Raw genomic sequence first — 16,385 nt, 5'->3', positions numbered from 1 at the left:
TTGAATATGACACAACCAGTCTTTACCTCACAGATACCATGTTTATTTGGCTAACAGCTATAATAAACAGAGTATGTAGTTCTTCAATTTCAAAACTATCTTTCTTAAGAGATTTCTTTCTCATCTTTGTATACTTCTACAATGCACTAACCATCAACTCAAGGATTCACATTAACTAAATGTCATGCAAACCCCTATTTCTCTAAGATGAAAGGAGCCTCAATAGCAAAAATTAAAAAGTACAATAAAAACAAAGAATAATATTTTATTCTTTTATATTCTATAAATTGCCTTATAACAACAAAAGCAAAACGTTTTCTACCTAATGTTGTTATTTTACCTATTTAAATGTTTTTTTCAAATTTTCCCAGCAAATAGAACATTTAGCTCTGTTGTGCATTGAGAATTTAATTAACTAATATGTCTTCAATTTGAAAAAAGTATTTTGAACTGAACTTTCAGCAGGATATGTTGAAAAGTTTTGAAATTTAATTTTTTATGGCTGATTCCATAATCATCTTATAACCTTTAATTTCAATACACCATGGAAACTTTGCAACAATAGAAGCCTCATTTTATATAGGATCAATAAAGTATATCATTTATACAGGTCAATACCTTTTAGGGGAAACAAAGAACATATGGTTTATTTTTCCAATCCACATGAATTATTAATCGTAATGGTTGCAGAGGTGGGAGAATAGTGAATGATGTACACTTTTAATAAACTCTAAATGGTAGGAATAATAAGAGAATAACGCAGAAGGAACTTACACAACTTGGCATAGTTATCCTGCTGTTTTTTACCTGTGTCAATGAGGAAAGTGATGTTGATAATAACAGTGATGATGAGAACTATTCCCAGGCTCACCTGCAAATACAAACACTAAAATCATTGATCTCAACTCTATTGGTAATCAATAGAATAGTTTAGTTTGTATAGAAAACCAGTTAAAAATGTACAGCAAAGTTAATCTCATAAAGGAAACCAATTAAAACAAACTGTAAATAAAATGGAATAAAGAAGAGAAGCCATGTTGTTACTAAGGAAAACTGAACATTACTTCAGCTTAGAGAATCTACAAACTTTTTATCAAGCAACCAATTTTCTTAAGCAGAAAAACCTCTACAACTTATAGCTTCATCACAGTTTCTTCACTTGGAGCTTAACATGCACACACACACACACACACACACACACACACATTATAGGGTTTGAGATGTTTTGGCACTGCCTACTGGCATTGTTGATTTGACACTGACTTATTTCACATTAGACATCTCTCTCTCTCTCTCTCTCTGTCTCCCCCTCATTCTCTCTATCTGCATGCATGTACATGTGTGTGTGTGTTTTTGCTTCAGTGCCAAAAATAGGTACAGTATCCAGTCAGCTGCATCAAATCACCAGTGTCCAAACAGACACACCCAATCATTGCATTCCACATTTTGTATTTACTGAATAAGAAGCCTAAATAACAGGAAATAGTTTAATTTTTGAAGCAATAAAATATAGAAAAAATAAAAAAACATACAACTAACCTGAAATATTTTAGCCAGTATTTTCTTTTTTGAATATGTCCGAACATGAAAGCCAGAGGCATTCCGAACCATTCGTTTTCGAGGTATAAATGGTTTAGCATTAGGGTTAGGTACCCAGCTGTCCATGGCCTGAGATAAGTGTGCAGTGGCAACAATGACAGATGGCAGTTGTGGTGTTGGCAAAGAGAAACCACACCAATGGAGGGCTGTACAATCCTGCCCAAAAACTCAAATAGCATGCTCCTCACTACTGACCAACCTTTTGAGGTGGTGTCAACACAGTTCAACTTGGGTGTCCATTGTGTTCAGAATGGCAATTTAATTGTACAGAAGACATCATGTGAAGTTTTCAAAATAATTCAGCATAACTTAAAAGATATCTGGAAGAAAAATAAAGCATAATTAACATAAGAATAAAAACTATGGAAGATAATACACAAAATGCAAAAGCATATTTTAGCTATATACACACACAAATATACATACACACACATAGATATATAGAAATACACACACACACACACACACATATATATATATAGTTAAAGGTGAATGTATAGAAAAGAAGTAAATGCAATGAGATTATTTTTAAAAATTTGAGTTGTCTTAAAACACAATTATTCACTGAAATAGAGTGAGGTGATTGGGTCGGTGAAAAAAATAATTGTACACACTGAGGGGGAAAAGATATCATCTAGTTTTAGGGTGTATTTCTAATATTGTGTTCTTTTAAATACACTCATCATAATAAATCTAACCATGAAATAATTGCCTCAGAGCACAATCTGAAAAACAAGTATTATTATTATTACTATGTGAAAACTGAAAAATATACTGATTACAAGAATAGAATGTTAACTTGAACACTTTAATTTCATGAAATACACATATGTATTTTTCTAATTTTATATTCACACCCAGAGTTAAGAGTATAGATGTAGTTTTCAACATAAAATTATGCATAGTCATTATTATGTATGGAGCTGACATGATACAAATTAGATAACACTTGGTCTACACACCATGGGGAATGGCAAGTGAGATGATTAAAACCGTTTCCAAGGAAATTATTGTTTATAAAAGAAGAAAAAAAAAGAACCTATAAAAAGACATTAAAACTGGGTAAAGACTAGACTTGGCAACAATGGAAGTGCTGTGCCATGAACTGGGGTTGGAGCAACACTGGATATTCAGTATGTACAAACTACTAGTTATTCTCTATAACAGTGGATATTCTTCAGCAGCAGCAGCAGCAGCAACAACATCAAATCCACTGCAGATGCCTCCACCATCATCACTGCCACCACCACCATTTTTGTGTCTGCTTTTCCATGCTGGCATGGGTTCGATGGGACTTTATTATGATTAAGTACCCTGCCTGATACCAACTCTTTTCATAGCCTTTTATGATATAAGGACCTGGTACACCTTACTCTAAAAATCCGGATCCAAACAAAATTAAATGACAAACAGAACTGCCTATTACAGGTGAACTATATATCTGCCATAGCAGATGATCACATAATCAATTACACTAAAAGCACTCCTGAACTAATATTAACAGTATGTTAGTATTAACAGATATTTTGTACTTACTAATATTATCTCTATGGTAGTGAATATTCAGTGTATATTTATTAATTCTTTGCTAGCAGAATGTTCAGTACTAACTGTTATTAATTATATGGTGGTGATAAGTAGATATTCAGTACATACAAACTAATGTCAACAACAACCTAAAAGCTATGTGCTGTGCCACACCCAGAAATAAGCTTGTTCCAGTTGTATGTTAAAAAAAAAATTTAAGGTTTGAATCTGAAGGAGAGCCAATGTTTTCATTGTTTTCAATCTTTTATGTTTGTTAAGGTAAAATGACAATTTGAAAAATAAACAATCACTGAAATAAAATGGAAATAAAATCAAATAAAAGAAAGAAGAAAAAAACTAATGTAAAAAGATTATCTTTGTCATTACCATTTCCATAGTTCCTAAGTTGGCACAGTTGAGAATGTAAACCAGTAGCAATAAAAATATACAGATGAGTATTTTAGAGGTTGTTTTTAACTGCATCTCAGTATAAGCACCTACTGTTGTATCACTATCAGCAGTAGTCTCTTCCTCTTTATAACTTAATATCTGTTTGAGAGTGTATATTAACCAACAGTTGTCCATTAGACATTCAAATAGTTGTGTGTGTGTGTGAGTGAGAGAGAGAGAGAGAGAGAGAGAGAGAGAGAGAGTGGGTGAGAAAGAGAGACTTCATGAATAGAAAGAAGACACCACATGTATGAATGAGAACAAGAATGTGTATGTACATGAAGGGTGTGTTGTAGGGGGGGGGTACTTAACTGAGGAGGACGCTATGTAATATAGTGAGCTATAAAGGAAAAAGTTTTCATTCATTAAAACTTGCAGTGAGGATGGATAAATCATTAGTTCCAATGGTTCTGGTATAAAAAAATTCAGAAAAGCAAAGCAAAAAGTCAGAAATTGAATGAGGGCATGTTTTGGGTAATGTGTCTAATCTTTGGTAAGTATGATGATATATTTTTGGTCTTATTAGAGATAGTGTGGGAAGGCTTTATTTGGATTAGTGTAGTAAGGGTGTTGTACTCATGATCATAAGATTGTGATTTCAGGCTGGATTATGTGTTGTCTTCTTGAACAAAACGCTTAATTTCATGTTACACCAGTTCACTCAGCTGGAAATGAGTTCCAGCAAAAGCTAAGTTAACCTTGTGACAGATCAATATCCAAGTCTATTAGATATTGTCAGATTTTAACCGACTGAAAGATATAAAGATTTTGAGTTAGAAGTTGAACTTCTGGAATCTTTTGCACATTCTAGTGGTCCTAATACACACATGTATGGGCATACATGATGTGTGTGTATGTATATAGCTAATGATTCTACCAGCAACAAAGGTTTTCTCTAATGGTGCAAAAGCAGACTGTATGAAGCAGACATAATAAATGTGATGTTACATGAGAGATATACGACATTGACTGGTGACAGACTATGGTAGGATGGAGAGGAACATACAAGTGCAATGTAACGGATGTGAAATATGTATCTGCCCAGGAAGCAGATGGGAAACTGATTTGACAGTGTAAAGAGAGCAGTCAAAATATGCAGAAGACACAGCAGTGCTGATATGGTAGATCTTTCTGAAGCAGATACTTCCCCAAGAAGAGGATATTGTAAAAGTGATTAGGTCAGATCTTAAGCCATCAAGCCTGGAAAGAGAGATGACAAAAAGACTGAGGTGAATGCAAATATGTTGAACAATAAATTTGCCTAACCCAAGGTGCATGAAAAAAATAAAAGGACATTAGATCATAGATTATGATAGTGATGATGAATAAATGAATACATATTTGTGCATGTGTGCACAAAACAAAGGTGTTTACTTGGATGTGAGGCTAAAAGGAAAGTTAACTAACTGGCAGGTGAGGTACATTGTCAAGTTACAAGAGTTGTAGAAGACAGAGGTTTGACAATTTTCTATCTGTAAGTAATGATTGACAGATAAATCAAGATATAATTGAGAAGAAGCCAATATCAAGTGATATAAATAGCAAGTGATTACTATCGGTGGCAGTTAAGGGTTGATGAGAAATATAAATGGTTTGGTGCAGGTGTGGCTGCGTGGTTAAGAAGCTTGTTTTCCAACCATGTAGTCTTGGGTTCAGTACCCACTGCATGGCATCTTAGACAAATGTCTTCTTCTATAGCCCTGGACCAACTAAAGTTTTGTGAGTGGATTTAGTAGATGGAAACTGAAAGAAGCCCATCATGTGTGTGTTTTGAATCTGTGTACTCAGATGTACTTTTGTCTTGATATCACATGATGGTTGTAAACAAGCAACATTATCATACAAGTAATAGTCTTTGTTTCTCATCTTCCATGGACAAAACGTTAGGCCACGGGAAATTTCAACATGCTTGGAAACAGGTGAAGATAGGTGACAGGAGAGGCATCTGGCCATAAAAAATCTGCCTTAGCAAATTCTGTCTGACCCATGCAAGCATGAAAACACAGACACTAAATGATGATGATGATAATGAAATTAGAACACTTGCAAACCAATGGCATTAACAGAAAAATTAGTTAGAAAGATTAAACAGACAGACAGTAAGTAAAATGATTAACCCTTTAGCATTTAGACTGGCTATATTAAGCTAAAATATTCCACCTATTTTATGTTCAAACTGGCCAGATCCAGCTTCTCACACCTACCCTACAATGTCACTCGAAAAATAAACAATCACATCATCAGAATCTCAAAACTATGAGATAATGCAGGATTAATTCAAAGCAATGTGAATAAATAAGCATTGCATTTGATTGAGTAATCTGAATGCAAAAGGGTTAAAAAAAACAATCAAGTTAGATTTTCCAAAGAAATAGTTGAATGTGTTACACTAGTTACTCACCTAGCTAATAACTTGTGGTAACTTGCTAGGCAAGCAAGCTGGATTCAGAAATTAATTCTTAAAATCTTGGGAATAATTAGAAATAGTTGGCAAACCCTTTACAAGGTTTTAACATTGTAAGATAATGAATTTCCTGGTGAACATGTGTATTATATGAACCACAGTGAAAAGTTATTTCAGGGTGTTATTGCAAATAGCGTCTTTGCTAGATTAATATGAACATTTATCGTAAGTTGTACAACATCAGAAATGTAAAGATTGAATGCACTGGAATAGATAGTAATTATGTGTAAGCTTTCACATAGCTGCATGACCGACCAATAACTGTCTTAAAAAAGTGGGAATATAATTACAATCATAAGTTCTCCAAACAACAAACCCAGTATACAGACAAGATGGCTACAATTTGAATAACTTGAAAGATTAAATGCTTGGTGCTCAAACCGATATTACAGCTGTTCCAGAGATGTTTATATACTTGATCAAATGAAGCATTGGCTTTGGCTATGTGCCTGGAGATCTAATGAGCTGGTTGTCTGTTAAAGCCAAGATACTGCCACCCTCTAAATAGCATACAAAGTCACCTTAAACAAGCCATAATATTAATATTCTTGTGCATTAATGTTTTCCAGAGCCATAATACATTTATTGCAAATACTACATCAATCAGATCATTCATAGTAAAATAAAGTGCAGGTTTGAAATGAACAATTATTTGGAAAATTTATGCAATCTCTAGCAAGTCAGTATGTACTAATTGCTTTATAATTAGATCCCCAAAGTAGCTAGTACACAAGTTAAGCTAATTAGGTAATATTATATGTATATGTGTGTGTGCACGCATGCGCGTGCAAACACACACATGCAGATATATACAGATTTACATTTTGGGATTATGATCATCATCTTTATGTCTGGGATGGTTTGAATGCTTAAGATGGGATCCAACAAGTCAAAGGATCACATCTTGCACCAGTGTCTCAGTTTTGGCATGGTTTCTACAGCTGGATTCCCTTTATAATGCTTTTTTCTCAGCACCAGCACTAGTGTGGTTGGTTGTCTTGTAACTTTCAAGACTAAAGAGACAATTCAACTGAGCAAGGACAGGAAATAGAGTAGTTGCATTATGTGAGGTACAACTCATACTATGCATCATTGCACTTCTCATACATGCATTATATATTCTGTTTATCATGAGGAAAAAGCCCTTCACTGCCAGCAGAGGTAATAACTCCAATTTTTTCATCTAGTTCTTATTCTGACTACAAATCTTTCTGGATGCTCATCCCTTCTGCTAGTTAAGTTTGCTAGATAACACAAGCTGTCAACAACAACTACAATGCTGCCTGGACATAAGAATCTATTTCGTATTCACTCTTAGTATATATTGCTCTATGCATCTACCCCATGTAAAGTCTACCTTCTCTGCCAAACTAGCAGTGTCATGTCTTCATTCCCATGCGGTTGAAAAGCAAACTTCCTACCCCCCCCCCCCCCACACACCATATCGCAGGCTACCTATCCAAGACAGCAGTAACTCTAAATAAGAACTGATATAAGGTAGAGGTAACTCTTTAATCCCTTCACATAAGATAATCTCATTAGTATGTCTGGTATGAATAAAAAGCATCCAGTCCACACAATAAGATACACACAGTACCAAAGTTGGCAGGTTATCTGTTACAGTGTGTACAAGATGAGGTGAACCATGACAACACATCTAACCCATACCAACATAGAAAGACAGATGTAAAGCTAATGATTATAGTGTGTGTGCGCGCACACACACACACACATCTACAGAGAGAGAGAGAGAGACAGACAGATGTACATGGATATATATATAGTTGAATGGATGAATGGATACATGTACATTATAGTAAAATTTTGGTTTTATACTAACAAAAATTATCTCATGTAGATATTTGATTTTATGTACATGAAAGGAAAGGTTATGTAGCTTTTTAAATAGTTCCATCAGGAATGCAACAAGGAAGACATTTGAGGAAACAAGTAAACCATTTGGTCTTCATAGACTGGAGCAACAACTAGATCAATAACTTTTGTCCAGATTATTATATTTCGATAAAACTGACAATCCTAACAAAATACGATGAAGTCTGTTGAATATATCCATGCCTCTCTCTCTCTCTCTCTCTCTCTCTCTCTCTCTCTCTCTATATATATATATATATATATATATATATATATATATGTATGTATGTATATTGCCCAGTTCCTAAACTGACAATAATATTATTCATATAGAGCTCTGCTGTCAATAGACTTAAAATTAAAAGGCAACATACAACAAAAATAGAAAGGAAAAGACTGACAAAAACAACAAAAAAAAAAACAGAGCTTGGAAACAAACCGAGAGATATATAATGGGAATTATTTTAGCAAAGAAGAAAGGAGAGGAGATAAAAAAAAAGAGCAGCTTTTACTTTTGTGTGAACTGTTGTAGCAGCTGAGGTTTTTGATAAAGTTGAAACAACAAAGATCTTCAATTAGAAAAACTTACTTTTCTATGGATATATGTGTGTGTGAGTGTGTATATATATATGTGTGTGTGTGTGTGTGTGTGTGTGTGTGTGTGTGTGTGTGTGTGTGCTTATATTCATATGCTTAAATATGTGCATATATATACACACATATATGTCAAATGCACTCTTATAATTTGCATGTCTATTTGTTTAAAATGTGTGTATATGTTGTGTGTTTCTGTGCGTATAAACACACACACACATGCACATCCATGAACTGAGAAAAAAAACTGAGTGTAAGAGGAATCAGATATTGTGCACAAGAAAGAGGACTATTGATATGAGTACATGATGATGACTACTGCATAGTGTTGCAAATTGGTGGAACCTGAGAGAGAGAGAGACCTGGGAAGAAATGGTGAAAGGTGACTAGAAGATGTTGTATCTTATGGAGAAAGTAGCAAAGGACTGGAACTGATTGGTGATACACCAAACTACAGAAGAACCGCCCTCTATGGCAACACATATTCTAACTCTAGGGCAGTGTTTAGAGGTTGCAATATTTGTGCCCTGTCAGGGTTACATTTGCTGGCCCCTCACCTTACATCCTTGATATCACCTTTCTATCTACCTATTGCTTACCACATCTTTATCACCTGTCTTTTTATTATTCATAACCCTCTAACTCCCATCTCCCTATCACCTGTGCTGATTGCACCATCTCCATCATTCTATCTATCCACCAGCCCTTCAGCAGGCTGAGATATAAGTGGTGACTGCATGCATGAGACCACTATCATCCTCCAACCACATCTAATGCACTCCTAACTTCACCAAGCTGTGCTGCCAGCCAATGCTTTCTCTCATTTGAACCACCTCAACTGCCAACCATATGCAACAACGCAGTTTTACAGTGTCTTGCTGCATACACCTGACAGATGATGCTTCTGCACTACTCAGGCAACAACCCTCCAACCCATGGGTAGTTTGGGTAGTTGTTGGTGAGGGTTCTACAAGATCAGAATGCAAATCTTAGCTCAACCTCTTTTAGTTGCTTTTTATGACAAACAAAGGAAATGCTGAATCTATTCTTTGACATGCTGGTCTCCCACATGGCACTTGAGCAAAATGAAATGAAGTGTTTTGCTCAAGAACACAAAATGTCACCTTGTCTGGTGACACATAAATGGCACCTATGCCAGTGGCACATAAAAAGCACCTAGTACACTCTGTGGAGTGGTTGGCATTAGGAAGAGCACCCAGCCATAGAAACCAAGCCAAAACAGACTACAGCACTTGGTGCAGCCCCTAGCCTTGCCAGTTCCTGTCTAGCAATCCAACCCATACTAGCATGAGAAATGGATGTTACATGATGATGAACACTACTTAAAGTTGTGGTTTATTACTAACCAGTGTCAAATCAGTGTCACTTGTGCCACTAAGATTAGTTGTATTACTATTGGTATTGTTACTGTTAATGTTTTTATCATTATTATTATTATTGTTATTTTCATCCTTTTCCATTGCTGTGAATTTATAAAGTCTTGCTATATTTCCTCTTCATCATTTTATTCATCTGTTAATCTTTGAAATGCCTAGACATTGCTTTTACCAGTGAAGTACCTGGAATGTTAACAGCAGTGAACTTGAAAATGTCTCTATAGTTGCAATACGATGGTGTAGATAGCCAGAAGTCCACGTTGAATGCTGTTCTGGAAATATACCGATCTACCCTAACAGGATCTAAACGTGTGTGTGTGTGTACCTTTTGTTTCAATCATTAGACTGTGGTTATGCTGGGGCATCATTTTGAAAGATTTTAGTCAAATTGACCCCAGTACTTATTTTCGTTTTTAAGCCTGGTACTTATCCTATTGGTCTCTTTTGCTGAATTGCTAAGTGATGGGGATGTACACACACCAACACCAGTTGTCAAGTGGTGGTTGGGGGAGAAACACATACACACACACATATATGACAGGCTTCTTTTAGTTTCCATCTACCGAATCCACTCACAAGGCTTTGGTCGGACCAAGGTTATATATAGAAGACACTTGCCCAAGGTACCACACAGTTGGACTGAACCTGGAACCATGTGGCTGAGAAGAACACTTCTTATCATACAGCCATGCCTATATATATATATGTGTGTGTGTGTGTGTATTGATATATGTATGTATAAATTTATATTATAGACACCCCCTTCTCACTCTCGCACATCAGAAAAGCTGTCAGTGAGCTAGTGACTGAACAATTGGAAACCTGTGTCTATGAACACATAAACTGCAATATAAAATTACTAAAAAAATAAATGGCTTGAAATTACAAATAATAGTAAAATATATGCATGTTTGTAAATGTGAGTCTACGTGTGTGAAATAAATCTAAATTCGCGTGTGTGCGTAAATACAGGATGGACGGATGGACAGATAAACAGACAGATAGATGTTCCAGTCAAGATGATCTTCACAAATTTTACTTTCAACATAGAGTAAACCCATCAGTAAACGTTTGTTATTGTTAAACTTCGTTAAATAAATGACCTTACTCTAATAGATGAATATATATATATATATATATATATATATACACACACACACACATATATATATAGAGACAGAGAGAGAGAGATAGTTATAAAGTATATAAAAATTCATATTGTAGAATTTTATTAATGAGCTATAACTTTTGAAAGTATATGCCTGAGTGTATATGAACTGTAAATATACTGAAACTTAATACAAGCAGAAAGAAACATTAATATCTTTCTCAATGTATGCCTCTACTGAATGTGTGTGTATATATATATATGTGTGTGTGTATGTAGGAATGTATCTGCACAAGTGTGTATCTTTAATTACATGTGTTCATGTGTTTGTAACTTCACTATTATATAGATGTATGTGATGTACAAACGCATAGTAACAGATACAAACACATGCTGCTTCACTTGTACATATATATATATATTAGCCTGGCAATCATAGATGAAGCCAAGTCTATGTCTGAGGCATTTATCATTGATTTATTATTGGTGTCTTGTCTCCTTTATTTCCAGAGTGGGAGCAAATCTTCAGCAACAATGGTAGATTTGTCTTCTTTGTGGCAAATCTCCCCCTCCCTCTCTCTTTCTCTCAGCTCCTTCTCACTAAAGAAGTAGCTCTTAAGTCAAAGTAGAAAGAAACATCATGCAGAATGGGAGGAGGTAGAGGTAGGCAGAGATCAATAATTCAATTTAATTTACATACAGTGTGCAGTAAATAACCAATAATTCAATGTGGTGGATCAATAAACAATAAGATACTGATTTACTTTCATTGTTTTATTGGGTATCAATTCCTTGGGCAGTTCTTTAGGAGATGAGATGGAATGGAACACAACATTAACAACATAGGAATATATCATAAATATCATATATATATGTATATATATATAATGTTATAATAAAAACTACAAGTCTTTTGTGAAATACAGCTACACAGGATAGTTGTGCGTGTGTGTATGTGTGTGTGTGTGTATATATACTTATATATATACATGTGTGTGTGTGTATGCACACATACATATGTATGTATATACATACCTGTATATAAGTGTGTGTGTATGTGCATGTATATACATATTACACAAATGAGAAAAATATAAAATACAGGTATGAACACGACACAAAAAGAGTTTACAGGTACTAACACTAAACTTGACATCAGAGCAAAAGAGAGAACTGTATATTTTGTTATGGCAAAACAATCTTTATAACTTATTTTTGTTTTATGTGATTTTGGTCAAAACTCTAGAACACTGAATGAGATCTGCTACCGTACATACATATTACCAAAATATTCTTGTCCTGGTGGAATTAATTTTGCCATTCATTGCTCTGCCAATGTATAAGATACTTTACACTAATATATTAAAGACAATTGTCTATACCAGTTCCCTTTAAATACTAACCCACTGCTTCACTCAAAGAAAGCAATATGATTTTCAAAGTAAATATATAGTTTTCTGAACCAGTTAAAAGCAGCGATATTTTGTTATTACTGTGAATCAGAAAAGTTAATGGAGCAGACTTTATTTAATAGAGACTTCCAGTAAATACAAAGTAATTCAGTAGATGTTTAATAATAGTTTTATAATAAAGTAGGCATGGACTCAAATTCATAAGGTTGAAAGTTCTCAGTTAAAAATATATAGATACAGTAATAGAGAGAAGCAATACTGATATCTTTTCTTAGCACTTAGATGACCTCTAAATGGTGAAGGACTAGGGCTGGATATTTCAGTCTCAACACATCAGAATAATGAAAGATAAATGACTTTCGTTATAATGTGATTTGATCTTAGAATGGATTGGAGGAAACAAGATACTGTAAAAGCATTCTGTCCACTATTCTACTCTCTTTTGGCCATTTCTAATCTTGTAAACCCATCATTTCATATCTATGACACTTGCAAATAATAAAGATTTCTCAAACTGGCATGAGGCCAGACATTTCGAGGGAATGGCTATAGTCAATTGAAATCAACCTTTTATTACTGCTAGTAATTTTATTGGCAATATTTGAACTGAGAATATAGAGGGACATAATTAATAACTGCAAAGTCCATCAAACTGGCTAATTTACCAAACAATAATGAGTTAATGAACGGTAATGATAATAATGATTTCTTATCTATGAGGTTGTTTTTCTAAATGAGGGAGGAAGGTTGCTCTTCCTCTTCTCACTATATTACCGATGCTAGCTACAAAAGGACTAAATCAGAAAACATTTTCAAATATCTAATCCAGTTATGTAAATTGGACTGGATTGCCTATGTTCAGTTCACTGCAGGACGAAGGCCTCAGTGACTTTTCTCCACCAACCATTGTCAAATGTGTAGGTTGTGAATTTGAACCAGAGATCATACTGCTTTGCCACACTGGCTCAAGGTGGCTTGGCAGAGGGGTGCATTATTTTTTTTTTAATATTCTTACCCAGAAGTAGCTAAGTTAATTAAAGCAGCCTCAGTGCTCAATTGATACTTATTTTTTTTGGCCCCAAAAGGATGAAAGGCAAGGTTGGCGTTAGCAGAATTTGAACTCAGAACATTATTTCTCTGATGTTTTAATAATCATTAATAGTTATCATAATTATGAATAACAAGTAAAAAAAAAGTTGATTGTCATTGAATGTAGAGGAAAATATTCTTAAGTTAAAACAAAACAGATAAAGAAAAATTATGGGTTAAGAACCAATGAATTCTGCAAAGTGGTGAAATAACACAGAATCAATGAAGACTGATTTAAAAAACAACTCTGTATTAGCGATAACAACTATTTGAATTACAAATTACAAATAAATACAGAAGCATATAAAGATCATACAAAGATAAATCAAAGGGTTAAACAAGACAAACCTCTAATAATTCCTATGATTATTCAGGTACAATATATAATGAAAGAAAAAAACAGTCCAGATGTGTGTCTGAATGTGTTGATTAAATATACTTTGCCATTGTTATTGTCATCATTATTCTAAACAGCTTTTTTTTATTATAGTGTAAATGCAGTTATCCAAGGACAATTCTTCAATACAACATAACTCCAAGTATCTTCATTACAACCCCTGTGAGGCCCAATGTTCTCGAGATTGTACACAATACTATTTCAAAAGTTTTTGGTCTATCGCTATCATGTGAAATGCATCACAAAAGAAGCTTACTGAAACTGTAAAAATATAATATGAGAGAGTGGTTAAGCTGAAATAAGTAGTGTCTACATATTTAAAAGTCATAAAAAGTACCAAAGTTGGCAATAATTAAAATTAACTTCAGTAATTAGTCATTATCAGAGTCCTACCAAAATACATCAACCTAGTGTCAGATGCCAAAAATCCTGGTGCAATATAAAAATTATTAGATATGAAAAACAACAGGAAATTGTTAATTCATGAGTTGGGAGAGAGGTTTGATTGAGTAGTAGTAGTAATATTTTAAATAAGCTAACAAGTACAAAGGGGTGAAGTAACCGACCTGGCAGCAAACACTTCTTTAATAGAGTGAACAAGTTATTTGAATAAATGAAAGATAAATCAATTGTTCATTAATGAATCACACTAATTGAAATTAGATACAATAGCAATTAGTTTATTTTTATGAGTTCATGGACTGGAATTACTTGGTATCATGAGTGGTAAATCGTTTGTTAAGATAATCTGTCCACAGCCTGTTTTTAACCCATGGCAGATTCTAAGGAGCTTTTATTAAGCTAAGCCTGTGAAACATATGCTGGTTTCATTTCATAACCACAACAAATATTGGTTTCAAATTTTATTTGAATTTATTGTATCAACCCCAAAAGGATGAAAGGCAAAGTCAGCCTTGGCAGAATTTGAACTCAGAACGTAAAGACAGGCGAAATGCCACTAAGCATTTGGCCTGGCATGCTAGTGGTTCTGCTAGCTCATTGCCTAAAACCACCACAAATATTGATATCTCTTGTCCTTTGTTAAAAAATCCTGCAGGGGATTTGGAACCCGTGATAATCAATGTGATAGGTACAGGAATCTAAACTACACAAGAAAATTAAGAATTAAAAAAAAGAAATGTTATAACTTTAGTTTTTTAACAGAATTAAAAAAAAAAAGTTTTTATAAGGTTTCGGTTTCTTAGAATAGAATATTATTCCTGTCTTATTATTCCTATCACTAAGGCTCTATTTAGGATTGGTGCACAACTCTGATTTTTTGTGTGTAAAACAAATGATATCCTCTCTTGGCCTGTTTGGTTTATCATTATCTATGAGAAGACTTGACGCTAATTACTTATAAAGCCCAGAGTGTTACTCTTTCATACAGTAATGGATTGTACCTACCTGTTACACCTATTTATATCTAAATTCAATTTAATGAGAGAGCTTCTTCTACATGGCTGCTTAACTTGCTAGAAATAGATCAAATTACTTCCAGCTTTAAAAAGAAAAATAGGATGACTGACAATGGGATAATATAGATACACTACATCAAAAAACAATATATATACACTATATCAAAAATTAAAGCCTGAATGCTTTGAATGTAGGTCAGCTCTAGCAAGGCTGGCTAAGGACTAAATAGCAACATGCAAACCATACATCCTATTCTCATTCTCTAAAACTTGGCTATATGATGTGGTGGCTCTACCACTCAGATCTTAGTAATAACAGCTTCCAGTTAATCTTCCTCAAAGTCTCTTTTACCCATTCCTATAAGTTCATCTGCAGTTTTTACCACTATCCAATCACCATAATCTTTTTAACTAATAGATGCAAGATGTGTCTACAATCTAGATGATCAACCAACCTGTTAGAAAAAACAGCCAAATCTCCCTCAAAGAAGGACACCTTAGATAATATGTTCTTGGAAGCACTATGCTTTGGAAAAAGCAAGGAGGATGATGATCACAATGGGATGCTTTTGGTTAAAACTGACTTTGGATTAAACAACAACAACAATGCTTGCACAGTGACCTTCAGGTAAACAAAAGAGGCTTTTGTTCATTGCACAAGCTGCTAATTTTTCTACCATCAAATTGCCTTCTGGTTCCTGGCAAAAAAAATATCAACTTTTCAGAATCCTCCTACCTACCCATGTGTGTGTGTGTGTGTGTGTGTGTGTGTGTGTGTGTGTGTGTGTGTGTTTATAGATACATACGTGGCATGTAAATAACTGTGATAAACAATTTTGCCATTTCTTGTTATGTTTCTGATATTTTTCAAAAATACTTATAACTAAAAATCAAAAGTTACCTGTAGACTCAGTTTACTGGCAGTTTACACGTATAAAGCTGTCTTCCAGTAATAACATCTACAACAATGTGGAATGAATGAATTGCAACTTTTCTTTATTCCTAAATTCTCATCTATTACAATATTTAACATAGTCCTTTATCATTTAAAATGGTCA

At 34.2% G+C, this 16,385-nt stretch overlaps 1 protein-coding gene across 8 annotated transcripts in view; it reads right to left on the bottom strand.

Annotated features, from left to right (window-relative positions):
* LOC106873095 (protein O-linked-mannose beta-1,2-N-acetylglucosaminyltransferase 1) overlaps window positions 1-16,385 on the bottom strand; it is a 162,579-nt gene that overhangs the window by 77,404 nt on the left and 68,790 nt on the right. For 5 of the 8 annotated variants that reach the window (XR_016245193.1, XR_016245195.1, XM_089366612.1 and 2 more), the window contains exons 2-3: window positions 1,540-1,919; window positions 775-871 (exon numbers count right to left, since the gene is read on the bottom strand). Coding sequence is in view for 5 of the 8 variants with exons in the window: in XM_089366612.1 (XP_089222738.1) it covers window positions 775-871; window positions 1,540-1,665 (223 nt within the window). In the remaining 3 variants the exon portion in view is untranslated. Of the gene's footprint in view, window positions 1-774; window positions 872-1,539; window positions 1,920-3,513; window positions 4,551-13,860; window positions 14,496-16,385 lie in introns of those variants that run through there. The other 3 variants (XR_016245194.1, XM_089366615.1, XM_089366613.1) reach the window with 3 other exon arrangements.

This window comes from Octopus bimaculoides, chromosome 19 (assembly GCF_046866305.1).
Source record: "Octopus bimaculoides isolate indiv1 chromosome 19, ASM4686630v1, whole genome shotgun sequence".
NCBI classification, from domain to species: Eukaryota; Metazoa; Mollusca; class Cephalopoda; order Octopoda; family Octopodidae; genus Octopus; species Octopus bimaculoides.
This window is presented reverse-complemented; position numbering and strand designations above follow the sequence as displayed.